The sequence below is a fragment of the Auxenochlorella protothecoides genome (genome assembly GCF_000733215.1).
Source record: "Auxenochlorella protothecoides strain 0710 contig809, whole genome shotgun sequence".
In the NCBI taxonomy this organism is placed as follows: domain Eukaryota; kingdom Viridiplantae; phylum Chlorophyta; class Trebouxiophyceae; order Chlorellales; family Chlorellaceae; genus Auxenochlorella; species Auxenochlorella protothecoides.
This window is the reverse complement of record NW_011934297.1, coordinates 1-15,311: the sequence shown is the minus strand read 5'-3', so window position 1 is coordinate 15,311 and position 15,311 is coordinate 1. Positions and strand designations below refer to the sequence as shown.

Here is a 15,311-nt window from a genome sequence, read left to right as displayed (position 1 = left end):
GGGGTGTGAACATGGTGAGATGAGGTAGTCCAACGGCGTGGGATCTCTTGCTGTCCACAACCTCAGGAAGGGCAACACGTCTGGAGGGCTGCATGGGGGAGAGCCCATCACCCCATGCACATAAGCAGGTTCCGTTCTCCGGAGTATGTAAGCCCTTTCGTGGAGCAATCCCAACATCACGTCACCGAAAGCCTACCGGTGACGCTGGACCCCGGGATGTTACCCAAGCCTGCTGTGCGCAGCGCAGCAATGTAGCTGGTCAGCTGGGGACTGGAGGTGAGGAGTAGGCCAATGGTGGGGAGAACCGCCTCATCTGCGGGGCAGGCTCGATACGCCGCGCCTGGCAGGCTTGCAGACTCCGATGTCGTCACAGCCGTGCACGAAGCAGGGTCCTGAGCGTGGAGGTTGAGGAGATTCGATTTGCCATGAAAGGTTGGGCACATGCCATGGACAGATGCCCGCAGATCGTGTTCGTGTGCGCTGGTGCGTGCTCGATGTGTCTGCCGACATGATCGGACATTCCGGTGGTTTGTCGCCACGCGGCGATGACTGCAAAACACCAATGCCTTCCACATCACCCCTTCTCGCACCTCCACGTAACATGTAAAGGCGTTAGATCCCGCCACAATGTCCCACTGGCCACATCCGATCCGGGAGGTATTCACGCTGCCGCGGAAGCCGTCGGTGGTACAGGCACATGCGTCGCCCCCGTCCGTCGCGGGCGCGATGGCCGTGCCGGGCTCCGTCACGGGCTCCACAGACGGTGAGGATCTGGAGACTGGTGCTGGGGTTCCTTGGGGTGTCAGGAACGGATTGTCTTGCAGCAGGCTGCGTCTAGCACTTGCGGCCTGGCAGCCGAGCGCCAGCAGGCAGATCGCGAGGGTGTAGGCCCGCATTGGAAATGTAATGAGTTCTTGCGTTGTTCGTTGGCATGTCAAGGTTTGACTCCTGCTGACAAAGGTGGTCTGGGATGCATCATCATTTGGAAGCGACATATTGCAGCGTGTAATGCATCGCTCAACATGAACGCCGACCCAATCCATCACCATATCCCAGGAGACTGAGGATGGGGAAGATTACACAACCGCCTGCAAGGCCAGCACATAATAGAATGGAGTGCGCATCGCTGATCAGGAAGCACGTTGAAGCCTGTCGGTTTCGGTTTGGCACGGGTGAGGTCTGTACATGGGTTTGTCATGTCAGCAGTAGCAGGGAATGCCCCAGGCCTGACCATTTGCCAGCTGTGAGTATGTAGGCGGGCTTGAAGCGGTCTGAAGGAGAGGAGTGGGAGGGGGAGGAAAGGTGAGCGCGCTGTCTCACCAGCGGAGAGGGCCGTGCCAGCGGTGGGCCAGGGTGATCACCCTGTTCCTGATGCAATGCCCAGGAGCACTGCCTGCAAGCCATGTAGCTCCTAGGGCCATGCACCAGGGCAGCGCCTCACCTTGGTGTACTGCCCGTCGTTGCAGGTCTGGGGGTAGGGGCTGACGCAGCAGCTGTCCCTGACGGGGCCGAAGCACGCGAAGGGCTGGAAGGTGATGACGGAGGGCATGGGGGTAAAGGCGGAGCCCGTGGATGCGCCGGCCATGCCGCTGGCGGACGCGGCGCCGTTGCCACTGGCAGACGCGCCGGTGTTGCTGCCGGCCGACCCCCCCGAGCTGGGGGTGCTGCCCTGGGAGCCGGTGGTCACGGTGGCGGTGGCAGAGGTGTCCGCAGACGCTGCACGTGTGTGGTTCGGGGGGTGGGGAAGAGGTTGCTGCAGCTCAGAAATCGCCCAAAGCCGGGTGTGTGAATAGACAAGGAGGTCAGCCCTCGGCAGAACAACCGCAGGCCGTGCCGTGCATACCACGATGCTACATGACGCGCACCTGTGCAGCCGGAGACGGTGGCCAGGGCCTTTGCCAGGGCAGTGGCGGTGACGGACGCCTGGGTGGATGGGGGGTTATGGGCAGAGGTTGGAAGAAAAGTGTGGATGACCAAACGCCAGCCTGTAACTGTGTGCAAGCAGTGGTGTCGCCATCACAGGGCCCCTCCTGTCCAAGATGCACCAGTTGAGCACTTCATGATCTGGCAGTCCCCGACCTCATATGCTTCCCAAAAGACAACATCCGCAATCCAACCCCCACAACCCTTCACACGCACCACAGCCTCCGAGACAGCCGAGGCCTGGCTGGTGCCACCGTTGCTGGCGGATGCGGAAGAGTCAGACACCGCCTTGGCGATGGCGCTCTTGGTCTCGGTGGCGATGGACTGCGCCGCAGCCTTCACAGCGCTACTGCCGCCGCAGCATGATGCCTGGGCGACGGCTGAGGCCATGGCGGTGGCGACGGCCTCAGCGATGGCGGTGGCTGTAATGGGAAAGGCATCGTGGGGTTTGGAGTGAGTGGTTGAGTTAGTGTCGGGACTGGGCAGCACCGGTCACAGGAACATGGCTCACGTCACTGTGATCATCCAAGAATACAGCCACACAGAGGGGCAAAGATCACCCATTGCGCACCTGTGGCCGTGGCAGAGGCAGACACGCTGCTACCCTGTCCAGAGGTGATCGCCGAAGCAGAGGTGGAGGCAACGGCCTTGGCACTCGCCTGGGTAGAGAATGTGGATGAGGAAGTTGACAAACTGAAGTGTTCCATGCAGTCTTGGGTGCTTCCATCTCCCATTTTGCAAGTTTGACAGCAACGTGAAATGAGTACCATGTGTGGTCATCTTGGTGATTGTTCAGTTCAACTGCAGCGCAGTTGGCGGCCTGGGGAGCCACTGTGGTATGCTTGCAGAGTGACAGCCTCCCCTAGTGTCCTCATAGCAAGCTGAGCTAGCAGCAGTGCTGGTTGTGTACAAGAGCAATGAACCGTAGCTATTAGTAGCAATGGCTTTGAGTGGACCACCGGTACACCCACGCGTGGCTTGCGGAGGACGCCATGCTGTGCTTTCATGCTGTCCAAGAAACTGGATAACACAGACCCCGAATGCGGGAGAGGACCGACGTACCACACCGCAGGGGCCCACAGAGGTCCTTCATCTCCAATATTGAAGCATCGACATATAGATTCGTCGGTAGAGTCCCTACGACGGCAAGGAAATCCACCTCTGTCGCGCGACAATGGCCGGACTGGTACAGCAGGTGCCCTCCGTGAGGATGCGGAGCCTCTCCTTCAGGTCGAACGTCAGCCAGTCCCAAGTACAAATGCAGTCGGTGAGGCGAGGCCGGTGGGAATAGAGACTCAGGAAGGAGGAGCGGTGTCAGTGCCTGCCGATAAGCAGCGAAGCAGTGCCACGCCTGGCCTACCTCGCAGGTCGCCGCGCCGCGGTTGGCTAGAGCTGCAGCAGCCCCATTGATCATCGAGAACAGAGTCGCGGTATGGCACATGGGCTGCGCCCGCACCTCCATGCGTGGGCATGATTTCTCAGAGGTTGGGTGCCTCATCCCTCTTACTAGCCAGTCATTGGTCCTGTTTCTCCTGCACACAGATCCGTTTCACTCGGATGGGGCGCAAGAAATTGCCGTTCTACCGTATCATTGCTATTGACAGCCGTACACGGCGTGATGGACGGCCTCTGGAGGTAAGCATCTGAGTTTGATTTTGTTGTTGTGGGTGAAAGCTGCCTCATACTCACGAGCACCTCATGTCTTGTGCCCATGCTTATTTGGGATGTGGATGGCGGGTTGTCTCCCCTGCCAGTGCTGCCCCGAGTGGGTGGCGGTGACATATCTCCTACACTCCCAAAACACATTGCTCCTCCTCCTTCCACCCTCCTTCCCTCAGTTCCTGGGATGGTACAACCCTTTGAGCAAGGAGACCAGCCTGAACGCCCCGTCTATCAAGAAGTGGCTGGAGGTGGGCGCGCAACCCAGCGATACCGTGGCAGCACTGCTCAAGAAGGCCATGGTGCTGGACTCATAATTGCACGAATGGACTTGGGGAGAGGGCGGAGCGCAAGCCGCGTGTCTACTTGGAGTGTAGGTCCATCTCTATGGCGGCCTCACTACAAGGGTTCCCCCTCACATGGACCCATCCGGGAACGCATCCAGCGCTTTCTTGTCCCCTTCCACAAAGTACTTCAGTGCTGCCTTCATCCGCTCCGTCTTCTCCGGATGGTAGTTCATGTGCATCTGTAAAGCAAGAAGTTTGGGCGCAATATTCGCTTGGATGGGGCTGGGAAATGTCCTCTACGACGAGTATAACATCATGGGAGTTCCCAATCAGGAACTCCATCTCAGTGCAGGTAGCAATGCCAGATCCTGTGCAGCTTCTCCCCACATTGCACTGCCACATGGCAAATGTGCTGGCCCCCACTGACAGCCTCCCTTCTCGACCTCCTCGACTCACCATGACGGGGAGTTTCTGCTGGTCCAGTGGCAGCTTCCGCACATACTTGAACAGCGTCTTGGAGTTGATGAAGAGGTAGATGTCCATCACCCTCACGCTCACTTGGGGGGAGGTGTACTCGCCGTGCGCCAGATTGAAGATCTCTTGGTTGTACACGCTCTGGTCCCACTGCCGCTCGGTGTTGACGCGCTTGGCAATGCGCTGCATCAGGCGGATGGTGCGGGCGTTGGCCTTCAACCAGAACAGGCTGGGGAGGGATGGTTTGGGAGCGGGGAGGTGGTTGAGTAATAGGAGATGGGTGTGTGGGCTGGAGCGCTTCAGCTGTACTGTGGCTGTTGATGCCAGGGCAGGACTACCGCGAGGCCAAATAAAGCTCTGGAGAAAGACACCTTGTGCACAAACAATGTATAATGTGTGCACTGCCGGCAAGCAGGCAGGGGCAATGCATGGAAATTCGATGTCATGTGGTGATTTTTGGGAGCCACTTGTAGTGGACTGAGACAGCATGCACACCACAACCACCTGACAAGCCTTGTGCCTTGCCCTGCTCACCCAGAATTAAGAGCCATGTGCTTGTGGCCCTGCGCATACCGTGACCAGCCCATAGAAGCATCATCCACCTGTGCGGAAAGGGTGGAAGCCCATTACCTTTGTTCCTTGATATGCATCCTCAGCTCACCAGCTGAATGATAGGAAATCTGGCGCAGGGCCAGGGGCAGTGACATGTGAAGACTCACCCCCCTCCCGGTTACCCTTCTCACCCCATAGATCTCGCCGTAGGCGGTGCTCGCATCGTAGCCGTCACTCATGCCCTCCACATCCGAGTCGCGGACCAAGAAGTCAAAGGGGTTCTGGACCGTGATGATGTCCACATCGCTGTGTCAAGAAGGAATGAAGCGCAGGTTGGGGGTACAGGAGCCAGCTCATGTTTGGGAGCGCACACCAACCCTGCGATATAGCTCGAGTATGCCATCGCAGGCGGACAATAAAGCAAACAGCCAGTCCATGCACGGACAGCATAAGGAGTCTCCTCAGACACTATGTCTATTCAAGTGGTGGGCGATCGCAATGGACCTCAAATAACGCTACCAGCACATCCTCTTATTATTCTCCCTGCCAGCCCGACAGGCACTAGTTTACCGAACTCAACCCACTTGCACTTTGCGGCCAGAACAGTACCTGAGCAGTACATCCCATCCCAGCTGCAAAAACTCCTCAAGAATCTCGAACTTCATCGCAGAGATGGCATGGTTGTCCCCGGTATTGGCCTGCGTCCCCGGAATCTGCCAAGCAAAAGAGGCATGACTGGGGTTTCTGTGCTGTCCTGATATCAAGGTGCATATTGTGGTATCATGCACCTCAGGCATCTGGTAACTACCCGAATAAGCTGCAGTGTGACAAAATTCCGTCTCCAGAGCGATCCCACAACCCAGGGGATACAATCCGAGCAAGTGCCCCTCGCGCTCACCACCACAGGTCGGTAGTAATGATTGATCCCCTTCTCCTTGCAATAATCCCGGAGCTGCTCATCTATTGCCACCACCATCCAGTTCTTGAATGGGAGGCGTTGTAGGCTCTGTGAGTGGTGGATGAGGATGTGAAGAGGGAGCCGAATGTTGGTGTCTTGTCGGGTGCACGGGTTGCAAGGAGCCAGCCGGCCAGACGCCGTCAACCTCACTGCAATCTCAGCAGCCTGCTCCACTCACCTGGATCCAAAGCGTCAGAGACTCGCTGTGAATCAGGTTCATGTTGGAGATGGCGATCATGACCTCTCCAGTGGGAGCCACCTCGCGCAGCACCCTCTCCAGCTCATTGGCTGGCTTGGAGCCCAGGCTGCGAGCCACTCTTGAGCGCATCAAACCGCCCGTTGCCACCGCACCACCATGGTTGTACAGATACACGCGCTCAGCACCCATGAATCCGAGGCAAATGCCTGCGAAGAGCGCCACCGTCAGCAGGGCAGAGCGGGACCGGACGTCCGACGCTTTGTGCTTGCCCTGAGAGTCGTCCTCCATGGTACACAGTATGCTGGGCGGAAGAGGACGACTAACTCAGGTTTAAGGATGAGCTTTGCAAAACAGAACGCCTGGAAGAGAGCGGAGAATAGACCAAGGCCACCCCTTGCCGAGTGTATCGGCTTGGAAATTCGGGCACCCTCTCAACTGGAGCAGACGAAATGTATCGCGAGATTCAACCGTCATGAGCTTAGCGGCCGTCAGGACGGGCAGTGGTTGCAAGCATCGCAGAGGCGAGATGCAGCACCCTTCCCCCCCGGCGATGGTAAAGCATGCGCGCGCGAAGTTCGTCCTACGAGAGGGCGCCCAGGCATCACGCCACGGATCGCAACGACAAGGCAGGGCTCGATCCCGAAACATAGCAGTATGCACTCGATGGAGATCGGAAGGCGTGAAAGGCTGGACAACGCTCTGCCAACCTGCAGTGTCCTTGAGGTCAGGGTATGAGCACCCCGATTCAAGAGAACCCCAGCAAGCAAAAGGTGCGGGGCCTGCGGATGGTAAATGCACGCAGTACCCCACTGGAATGAGAAATCACGTGGGGCATGAGGGATCAATCTTGGTTCAGGACCCCACTCTCAAACCCATCACCTCCAGGGTGAGCAGGGTTGTGAGAGGGACCGGTTGAAGTTCGTGGCCCGGGGCTGCCTGGAGGAGAGCGGCTGGGTCGACGTCGTCCAGGAGCTTTGTCGCGGTGAGCGGAAGGTGGTTCACAGACCCATCGGGCATGGTGACCAGCGCTGCCATGTCAGTTTCAAGACACGAGGTGCCATGGATCACCTGCCTCTCGGGACACCGCCTCCTCCCCTCCCCCACCCCAATCCCGGCAGCCCACCTGCGCACCGACCCCTCCTTTCCGCTTGGGAGCCTCGCGGAGGCCGTGCGCCCTGCAGCCCGCGCCGCGGTCCCCGATCACGTCAAGGCCACGGTGCTGAAGGTCGTGCGTGCCAGCATCTGCCCCACCGACGACTCCTAGCCCCAGCGACAAACCGCTTCTCCTCGGTCCATCTGCACGGGGAGGTCCAGCGTGCAGCTGGTGCACCTCGTGGCCGCAACACGCCCCTGGGTTCACGGAGCGTCCCCCCACCCGGGCCCTTAAACATGCACGTGGTGCTGGAGGACCAGGGCGTCAGCTGGGTGCCAGCTGACGGCCAGCAGGTGCTCCTGGATGCGGGGGCTGGCTGCCTGCACACCGTGGAGGGGCGGCTGGTGGCCTCCATCCGGCTCCCCGGGGCGCACCCCGACGTCTCCGGCGCCCCGGCCACGGCCAGCCCCGTGTCGACCTCCACCTCCCCTGACCGGCCGGGCGGTCGGGCCTGGTCCCCGCCTGGGGGCTCCCCCCCGCCGTCCCAGAGCCCCCGGACTGGCGCGAGGGGCCCGCCCGCCGCACACACGCGCGCGCTGTCGCGCGAGGACAGCCTGGCCAGCAGCGCCACGCTGCGCACGGGTCTGGTGTCGGCGGGCCCCCCCGTGCGCGGCATGCTGGCCTCGCTGGACGGGACGCTGAGCGCACTGAGGCGCGGCGGGCGCCAGCTGGAGATCATCGACCACACCACGGGTAACATGTTTGTGGAGGCGCCGGGGGCCAGCAGCCGTGGGCAGCAGCAGGGGTGAGCGGGCTGTGGGGTGGGGGGTGGGGGGTGGGGGGAGGAAAGGGTGGGTGGCTGGCTGGCTGCAGGGACTGGGGTCATAAATGAGGGCCGAGGATTTGCTGGGGCCTTATTCTTCGCATGGGCCTAAACCGCGTTCAAAGGGTTTGAGTTTGGTCGCCAGAACTCCTTCTTTACCCCAGTCCCCTCCTGCTTGCAGGCGGCGGGATGTGGACCTGCTGGGCTTCTTCTGGGTGGAGACCACGGACCACTCCCCCCAGCTGGTGATGGTCACCCCCCCGGGGCTGGAGATCTACGGCCTCCAGGCAAGCACATGGGATGGACCGCAGTGGTGGGGACTTGGGCTGGCTTTTGAGTGGGGCCAGCACGAGGGAAGGGGTTGTGCTAGAGCGGTGCAAGCCAGGGTGTGCGACCTGGATCGCTTGAAATTGGCGTGTCGGAAGGCACCGCCGGGCCCCACGACTCTACCGCACGCAGGCAGTGTCCGCGTATAAGGCGCGAGGGGACCCTGCCTGCGATGCGGCGCCTCACGCCTGCATGTGCTGCGTCCCTCCTTTGGAATGCTATCCGACCACCATGCCCCCCTCCCTATCCCATCGCCTTTCTTTCCCCTCCCTCTTCCTGCAGCCCGCACGCCAGGGCCTGCGCCTGCTGTCCCACCTGGCCGCCCCCGACACCCGCTGGTACCGCTTCGACCCCGAGTCACGCATTGCGCTGCTGGGCTTCGGCCCGGGCGGCGCGCGCCTGCAGCCCCTCCAGTTCCTGCCCGCCGGCCCCGCCCGCCTGCCCATGCTGGACCTGGGCCCGCCCTGGGTCTCCTCCCCTGTGCGCGGGTCGGGGGAGGACCCCATGCCGCGCGCCGGCGCCTGCGCCGCCCATGTCTGGCTGGTCACGCTGTACGGCCAGGTGCACTGCGCGCACCACGAGCCCCCGCAGCGCAGCCTGCGCCTGTTCCGCATGTACCGCGACGCCAGCTCCCTGGCGGCCGAGTACCGCCTGCCGGGCGGGGGGGGGCCCGGTCGCGCTCAGCGTGGTGGACAACCTGCTGGCCGTCCACCTCCTCGCCGCCCACGTGACCCTGCTCTACGACGTGGCGGCACCGGGGGCGGAGCCGCTGTGCGCGCCGCTGCCCATCGGCGGGGCCCGCCTCGCGCCCGGCGGCGGGGTGGCGGGTGGTGATGGCGGCGCCGGAGGGGGTGGCGGCGTGGACGACGGCGACGGCGGCGCCCCGCGCCAGGAGGATGGGCCCCAAGCCGCCGACCGCGGCCTGGACGGGAGGGCGCTGGTGCCGGGCACGCACTCTGGCGGCGTGCAGGGCGGGACGGCCCTGGCGGATGCGGCGCAGGAGTGCGGCGAGGGGTACGCGCCGGACTCCGCTGAGGGCCTGGCCGTCCCGCACGAGCACGATGGCACCCCCTCCCCCGCTGCCTCCTGGGATGGGTCGGAGCCAGGCACCCCGGGGCAATCACCCCCCCGGGGCGGTGCGCCCGGCCCCGCGCTGAGCGCGCTGCAACTCTACCTCCCCGACTGGGCGCTGGACGTGGAGCGTGGGGCAGTGTACCGCCTGACGCTGGACCTGGCGGCCATGGCGGCCATGGGCTCGGCCTGGGACCTGCCCGCGCTCCTCGCCTTCCTCCAGCGCAGGCACAGCGGCGGGGCCGGCGCGCGCGACGCGCGGCGCATCACGCTCGCCATCATGCGGGTGGGACGGGGCGCGCGGGGATGACGGCGTCCTCGGGTCCTGCCGCCGTGAGGTCCGAATGCGTGACTGCCCAGGCCAACGCCCCGACAGTGCGGCGCAGCCGGGCCGCCCCTTGACCCTCGCCATCACTCCCCCCCCCCTCGCACAGGATGCGGTGAGGGACGGCGAGCCCCTGCTCCAGGTGCGCCGGGGGTTCGATGCGGCGCTGCGGCGGCACGTCCCCGGGCCCACCGGGATCGCGGGGGGGCGCCTGGTCGGGCCCACGCTCCCGGGGCCACACGTCTCCTCCAGGGCGAGTAGTGAGAGGGTGGAGTGGCATCGCGTGGTGGTGGGCGGGATGAGGCTCCAGCAGGAGTGCATGGGCGCCAGGTGCCAGAGGTGGGTAGCAGGACCCTCTCTCCGCGACCTGCCACTCCGGATCCTGTCCCGCCCAGCGATGATACTTGACATCAAACCGCTGAATGGCTGCCTCTTTGCCCACTGCCTCTGCCGCAGGATGTTTGCAGCGAGGTGCTGCGTCCCCTGCTCGCCACCGCCCCTCCCCAGCGCCTCCTTGCCTGCACCCTGGAGTTTGTGTCTGCCTGCCAGGCGGCAGGGGCGGAGATCGACCTCGGCCTGGGCCTGCTGGTCCTCGACCTGCTCACAGTCACGGTGCGCCGAAGGCGGGGCGCGTGTGTGTGTCTCGGGACCTGCTCCCTGACGCTGTGGCTTCGGGCCCGGGCCGGCTGCACGCCGACAGTCCTCGCTACTGGAGGCAGCGCTGGTGGCAGCCCACCCGAGACTTCCCTTTTGAAGGAGCAGGTGCACAAACTCCAACCACCTAGCACTCAATACCATGCCACCCACTCCCATGCGCTTCTGTCCTCCCCCAGGGGGAGGTGCACCGTCTGCGGCGGCTGCTGGACGCACACCCGCCCCTGGCCAGCTCCGCCCTGGCAAACACGCTGCTGCTGACACAGGGGCCGCAGAGCGACATTGGCCCCCCGCTGCACGTCTTCTCGCTGGTCGGGGACCACGCGGCTGCGGTGGCGCTGCTCCTGCGCGGCGGGGAGGTGGAGGCCGCGCTGCACCTGGCTCGCAGGCACCGCGTGGCGACGCCGCGCCCCGCAGCGTTTCTGGAAAGGGCGGCGCAGGAAGGGAACCCTGCCCTAGTTGCGGCCCTGCACCGCCTGTGCTCGGCCCACTCCACGCCGCGGCCGCCGGCGCTGGACACGCTGCTGCTTGCGGCAAAGTTCAGGCACCCGGGTGCCTGGCCAGCTTGAGGCGCACAGGCGGGCGCAGGAGGCTCAAGCAGTGATTTGCCGGTGTTCAAGGCCTGTGGTTGTCTCGGGTCGCAAGGATGAACGCCCTGCACGATTAAGCTTGGTTCAGATGCACCGGCATTTGTCATGTGCGGTCAGGGAATCACCACAAGCGATTTTGTATACTCGGCGGGCCAGACCATTCTCAAGCACAGCCAAAAACCATCTTCTGGCTCTGCTACTTGAATGTACAACACAAGGGCATGAGGAAGGGAGTTGGCACGAGAATGGTACCTGAAGAGGCAGGTGGGGGTGCCTGGCACAGCTCCTCAGTTCTCAGTACAATAGCAGAAGATGGGAATCCACATCAGTCGAGCCGATCAGGGGGCAGCTAGGAGGGGAGGAGTCTCTCTCCCCAACAAGTCCGCCGAGCCACGCCGCGTCACTCTGGCTGACTGGTGTATTGGATGTGTTTCTGGGCGGGGGTCCTGTCTGGGCGGGGCAGATCAAACGTCTCCTTCACCCTGCCATACGTGTTGCCCCCCAGACGAGAGATGGGTGCATACTTTGCCAGGTCCACAACCAGCTTCCCTGATGGCGATGCACCTGAGGACATGTGTGAGAGTGGGTTGGGAGAAGGGTGGCCTGAGTGCAGGGTAGTGAGTTGGCTAGCACGACGAAGAAAGAGCGTCTGCATGCCTTGAATGGTCCCCTTCCACACTTGAAGGTCAGATACACATGCATAGCAAAGGACACCTTTCACTTACCATGCAGGAGCTGTCTCCCGTTTTCCTCTCCACTCGACAATGCACCCACCCCTGGCAGACCCTAAATTACCTGCGACGCCATCGGCCACGTGCATCAAGACCACCTGGGCCAGTATGACGGTGGTGGACACAGCGCCAGCCGCATTCCTCACTTCATAGCTGTGCACCACCTTACACTCCATCTGCACCGCCGACTCCCGGACCCGAGGGGCTTTGACCTGGGCCGAGATTGAGTTGAGAGTGAAGAAGCCATGTGATTGCAGGAATGCACGCACGCCCAGGCTGGGAACATGAACGATCTCAATATTCACTCCCTGACATCCATAGATATAGGTACCGAGCCGAAGCATGCAGGCTACAGCATCTTGACCAGGGACAGGAGATGCTCCAAGGTCAATCCTGAATCCATTGGAATGTATTACATGCTTCCCTCCTTACCTTGACGGACGGCATGGGTGTGAGGCCTGACAACTCGAACTCATTCTGCCCGTAATCAAAGTTTCCGCAGCAGTGATTGGCAGCCTCCACAAACCATTCGCTGATGATGTTCACAACCAGCTCCCTGTGCATGTGAGTTGTGAGGCTGTCAGCCTTGACATGAAGGTCTGTGTCTCATAGCTGGATTGCAATCCTCGCTGGCACTGCAAGCAACTCACAGCCATGGGAGTGTTCGCATAAAGGAACAGCTGTCCAAGTTGGCCCTCCAGACGGCCTAGCTCGTAAACCATGCGGGCCCCCTTCCCTCCAACACCCCTGACCAAATTGTACAAGATCTTGACGAAGTTACTCACCCAGTTTCGACAATGTTGACCAAGCTATCTTTGCGTCGGTGGTCTCGAATGGAACTCGCGCAGAAGCCAATCGCCAAGGTAGGTGGGTCATGTGCCACCGCATTGAAGTAAGAGTATGGCGCAAGATTACCCACGCTGCCTGCCGCATTCAGTGTGGAGATGAAGGCGATGGGCCTGGGGACAATGGCCGAGATGACGAGGGGGTAGAGCACTGCTGACGGAGTGGTTGCAGGGTCCACATCATGGTACTTGTCGCTAAAGGGGGCGGGCAAAGGGTTTGGGGGTGTCCAATGAGGGTGTGGAGTGGTGGAGCGCAGCGCAGCGATGCTTCCATTCATGTCCTTGGCGTCTCTCGCTGGAGGAGTTGGGACTCCCTCGCCTGCAACCCTGCGCAAAAGCCGCGTCCCACCATAGGTGACCAGCGCCCCGGCCAGGCCTGCCAGGAGAAGGTCGAGCTGGCGAGAATCCATCATTCACGAAATCTGACATATACTGGGTGTCAGATGAATATGCCAGTACGTTGCCAACATGATCAGGCTTGCACCGATGCGGAGCGCGGGGTGTCGGTGTCGGCAACGTCAGCATGTTTGGCAGGGCGCGACATGCCCACCGACCAACTCTGGTGGGATATACCCGTGACTGTGCGTAGTATCACCAATGAGACGCGTGTCATTTTGGATTACCGAGCACCGGACTCATCTGCGTCCACTCGAAACAGGCTTGAGGGCATGAGGGCGTTTACAGGCACTGGGCCCACCTCAAGACGCCTGGAGCACCGCTTCAAGGGCGACAACGTCTATCGCAAGAATAGGTCGGCTCGCCTTGCACTGCATACCGATGGCATGCATGGGCATCACGCGCTTGCGCGTGATATGCTCTCGATGAGGACCAGGAGTTGGAGCTCGCATCCTCGCAGCACCGGCCTGCAAATCGTCCAAAGCCATGCCCAGCAAGATTTCGCCGACAGTCCGACGTATCAAGACTTGAATGTGAGGACTAGTGGGATCCTGACTTTTTGAAGTTATTTGTCGTCACTTGATTGTTGCACTTCTTAGGGAACCTCCCATGGACACACACACCCCAGCTCCCTCCCTCCCCCAACCATTTTCCCGGAAGAATCTTGGCGCTCAAGTCGCCGGTCTCCTCAAGGGCAGCAGCGTCTACCTCGTTGGCATGATGGGAAGGTGCGCTGCGCCTGGTGTTGCATCTGGATCTCCCACGACGCCATGGTGTCAGACTATCCCGGGTTTGCCCTGCTGCGCATGCCCAGGGCCCCTCCATATCAAACGCCCAGCATCGCCAAGCACTGCCTGAATCTCGCCCATGACAGTGGGAAGTCTGCTGCGGGCCAGAAACTGAGCACTGCCCTGAGCTACTGCTTTTTCGACACCGACGACATGATTGTGGCCCTGTCTGGCAAGAGCATCGCCGACATCTTCAGGGAGGAAGGGGAGGAGGCATTTCGCACCACCGAAACGGCCGTGATACAGGTGAGGAGGCAGCATTGCCAGGGGTTGCGGAGGTGCTTAGGTGGTGGAGATAGGCCTTGGGGCGTAGGTGAGCTCCCGCCCGCCCACACGTCCCTATGTGCGTCGGTGCAATTCAAGCACAGATGATTCGAGCGGCTGAGAGCAATCACCCTTGCCATGTCCCATGGGCACCTCGCAATCATCACTTTGGTCCTGTAGGAACTGGCCCCCTACCGAAACTGTGTGGTATCAACTGGCGGTGGGGCGGTTCTGCGGGCCCAGAACTGGGCTGACATGCAGACCGGGGTGGTGGTGTGGCTGAGGGGCACACCAGAGCTTCTTGCACAGCGAGTGGTTGGAGACGGGACTCAGTCCAGGCCGCTGCTGGCAGGGGAACAGGTGGGCATGGTAGGGATGTGAGAGTTTTGGGGGAGGTGGAGCAGAGCTGGCCGTGTGTTTCTATGCAGGATTTCTGTGGCTAAGAACATGCACATTGGGAGCCATTTGTATGTCAGCATATCTCCCCTGTGATGTCTGATGCAATACTTTGCCAACGGCCGCATCCACACTCAGTGCCCTCCTCCTGATCCATCTGGCGTGGCTTCCCGAACACAGGGTGCTGATGAGCAGGGTGACGCTCTGCAGGCCGCGGTTGCCAAGCTGGACGGCCTCATGAAGGCAAGACAGGCCCTGTATGAGCAGGCAGACATCGTGATTCCCCTCGACAGCCCCTGCTCCAGCTCAGGAGCCTCGCTGGAGGAGGTGGTCTGGCGCATGCTGTGCGCACTGAGGGACAGATTGCGCAATGACGCCACCAGCAAGCCCACTCCGCCCCTGCAACAGGTGTGGGGCTCTCCGAGATGCAAGGGGTGTGTTGCAGTCTCCCTGGGGCTTAGTGAACGAAAGCTAGCTTGCCCCTGTACGAGGCAGTCGATGAACCCCTAATACCACTTCGGCATGTTCTAAGCTCTCTGGTGTGGTGCCCTGGTGCTGCGCAGGACCGCTCAGGGATGAGCTCAAGAGAACTGCAAGCTGAGGAGTGACGTCTGCGCCTGAGGGACTCGCAAGTCCAAGCCTGGAAGGCACTCTGCTTATGTGACCTCGACCTTCCTCAGATGGGGACTGTGAGAGTAGTCACCTCTGCAGCCTGCCCTGTTCATGCCTCTGGCATTGAACTTTATTCTCATCGATGCTGTTGTAGCTTTACAGTGATCAAGATGGACAGGTGTACAGTGGGCGTTGCATAAAAGGGTGGAAGTGATGAGGAAATCAAAATTGGAGACTAGGTCAGGGAAGGTGGAGGTCGTGGGCAAAAGGGGGTGCTCCAGATGCATGGTGGGTTTGAGAGGAGTAAAGTATAATCTGACAGCCGATGGGGCAACAATTGCGTG

At 61.4% G+C, this 15,311-nt stretch overlaps 8 protein-coding genes across 8 annotated transcripts; 4 read left to right on the top strand and 4 right to left on the bottom strand.

Moving 5' to 3' along the window:
* Window positions 1–176: 176 nt before the first annotated feature.
* Window positions 177–3,337, bottom strand: F751_0104 (hypothetical protein; the record flags this gene model as incomplete). Its single annotated transcript, XM_011401581.1, has 6 exons — window positions 177–752; window positions 1,442–1,716; window positions 1,866–1,923; window positions 2,140–2,345; window positions 2,495–2,582; window positions 3,284–3,337. 6 exons carry the CDS (start codon window positions 3,335–3,337, stop codon window positions 177–179), a joined length of 1,257 nt encoding a protein of 418 aa, XP_011399883.1.
* On the top strand, window positions 3,098–3,899 carry F751_0103 (30S ribosomal protein S16; the record flags this gene model as incomplete). Its single annotated transcript, XM_011401580.1, has 2 exons — window positions 3,098–3,190; window positions 3,762–3,899. 2 exons carry the CDS (start codon window positions 3,098–3,100, stop codon window positions 3,897–3,899), a joined length of 231 nt encoding a protein of 76 aa, XP_011399882.1.
* A 98-nt stretch (window positions 3,900–3,997) lies between these two features.
* F751_0102 (hypothetical protein) lies at window positions 3,998–6,340 on the bottom strand (the record flags this gene model as incomplete). The annotated part of the gene is made up of 7 exons (XM_011401579.1): window positions 3,998–4,108; window positions 4,326–4,572; window positions 4,878–4,945; window positions 5,087–5,201; window positions 5,505–5,608; window positions 5,794–5,901; window positions 6,032–6,340. 7 exons carry the CDS (start codon window positions 6,338–6,340, stop codon window positions 3,998–4,000), a joined length of 1,062 nt encoding a protein of 353 aa, XP_011399881.1.
* Window positions 6,341–6,783: 443 nt separating this feature from the next.
* F751_0101 (hypothetical protein) lies at window positions 6,784–7,316 on the top strand (the record flags this gene model as incomplete). Its single annotated transcript, XM_011401578.1, has 3 exons — window positions 6,784–6,822; window positions 6,938–7,034; window positions 7,171–7,316. The coding sequence occupies 3 exons, from the start codon at window positions 6,784–6,786 to the stop codon at window positions 7,314–7,316; spliced, it is 282 nt and encodes a 93-aa protein (XP_011399880.1).
* Window positions 7,317–7,441: 125 nt separating this feature from the next.
* F751_0100 (hypothetical protein) lies at window positions 7,442–10,914 on the top strand (the record flags this gene model as incomplete). Its single annotated transcript, XM_011401577.1, has 7 exons — window positions 7,442–7,905; window positions 8,150–8,354; window positions 8,578–8,909; window positions 8,980–9,340; window positions 9,801–10,030; window positions 10,159–10,303; window positions 10,525–10,914. The coding sequence occupies 7 exons, from the start codon at window positions 7,442–7,444 to the stop codon at window positions 10,912–10,914; spliced, it is 2,127 nt and encodes a 708-aa protein (XP_011399879.1).
* Window positions 10,915–11,335: 421 nt separating this feature from the next.
* F751_0099 (Uncharacterized protein YwrF) lies at window positions 11,336–12,924 on the bottom strand (the record flags this gene model as incomplete). The annotated part of the gene is made up of 4 exons (XM_011401576.1): window positions 11,336–11,499; window positions 11,731–11,878; window positions 12,099–12,222; window positions 12,452–12,924. The coding sequence occupies 4 exons, from the start codon at window positions 12,922–12,924 to the stop codon at window positions 11,336–11,338; spliced, it is 909 nt and encodes a 302-aa protein (XP_011399878.1).
* A 523-nt stretch (window positions 12,925–13,447) lies between these two features.
* On the bottom strand, window positions 13,448–13,732 carry F751_0098 (hypothetical protein; the record flags this gene model as incomplete). The annotated part of the gene is made up of 1 exon (XM_011401575.1): window positions 13,448–13,732. One exon carries the CDS (start codon window positions 13,730–13,732, stop codon window positions 13,448–13,450), a length of 285 nt encoding a protein of 94 aa, XP_011399877.1.
* On the top strand, window positions 13,678–14,865 carry F751_0097 (Shikimate kinase; the record flags this gene model as incomplete). Its single annotated transcript, XM_011401574.1, has 2 exons — window positions 13,678–13,941; window positions 14,536–14,865. The coding sequence occupies 2 exons, from the start codon at window positions 13,678–13,680 to the stop codon at window positions 14,863–14,865; spliced, it is 594 nt and encodes a 197-aa protein (XP_011399876.1).
* Window positions 14,866–15,311: the final 446 nt, after the last annotated feature.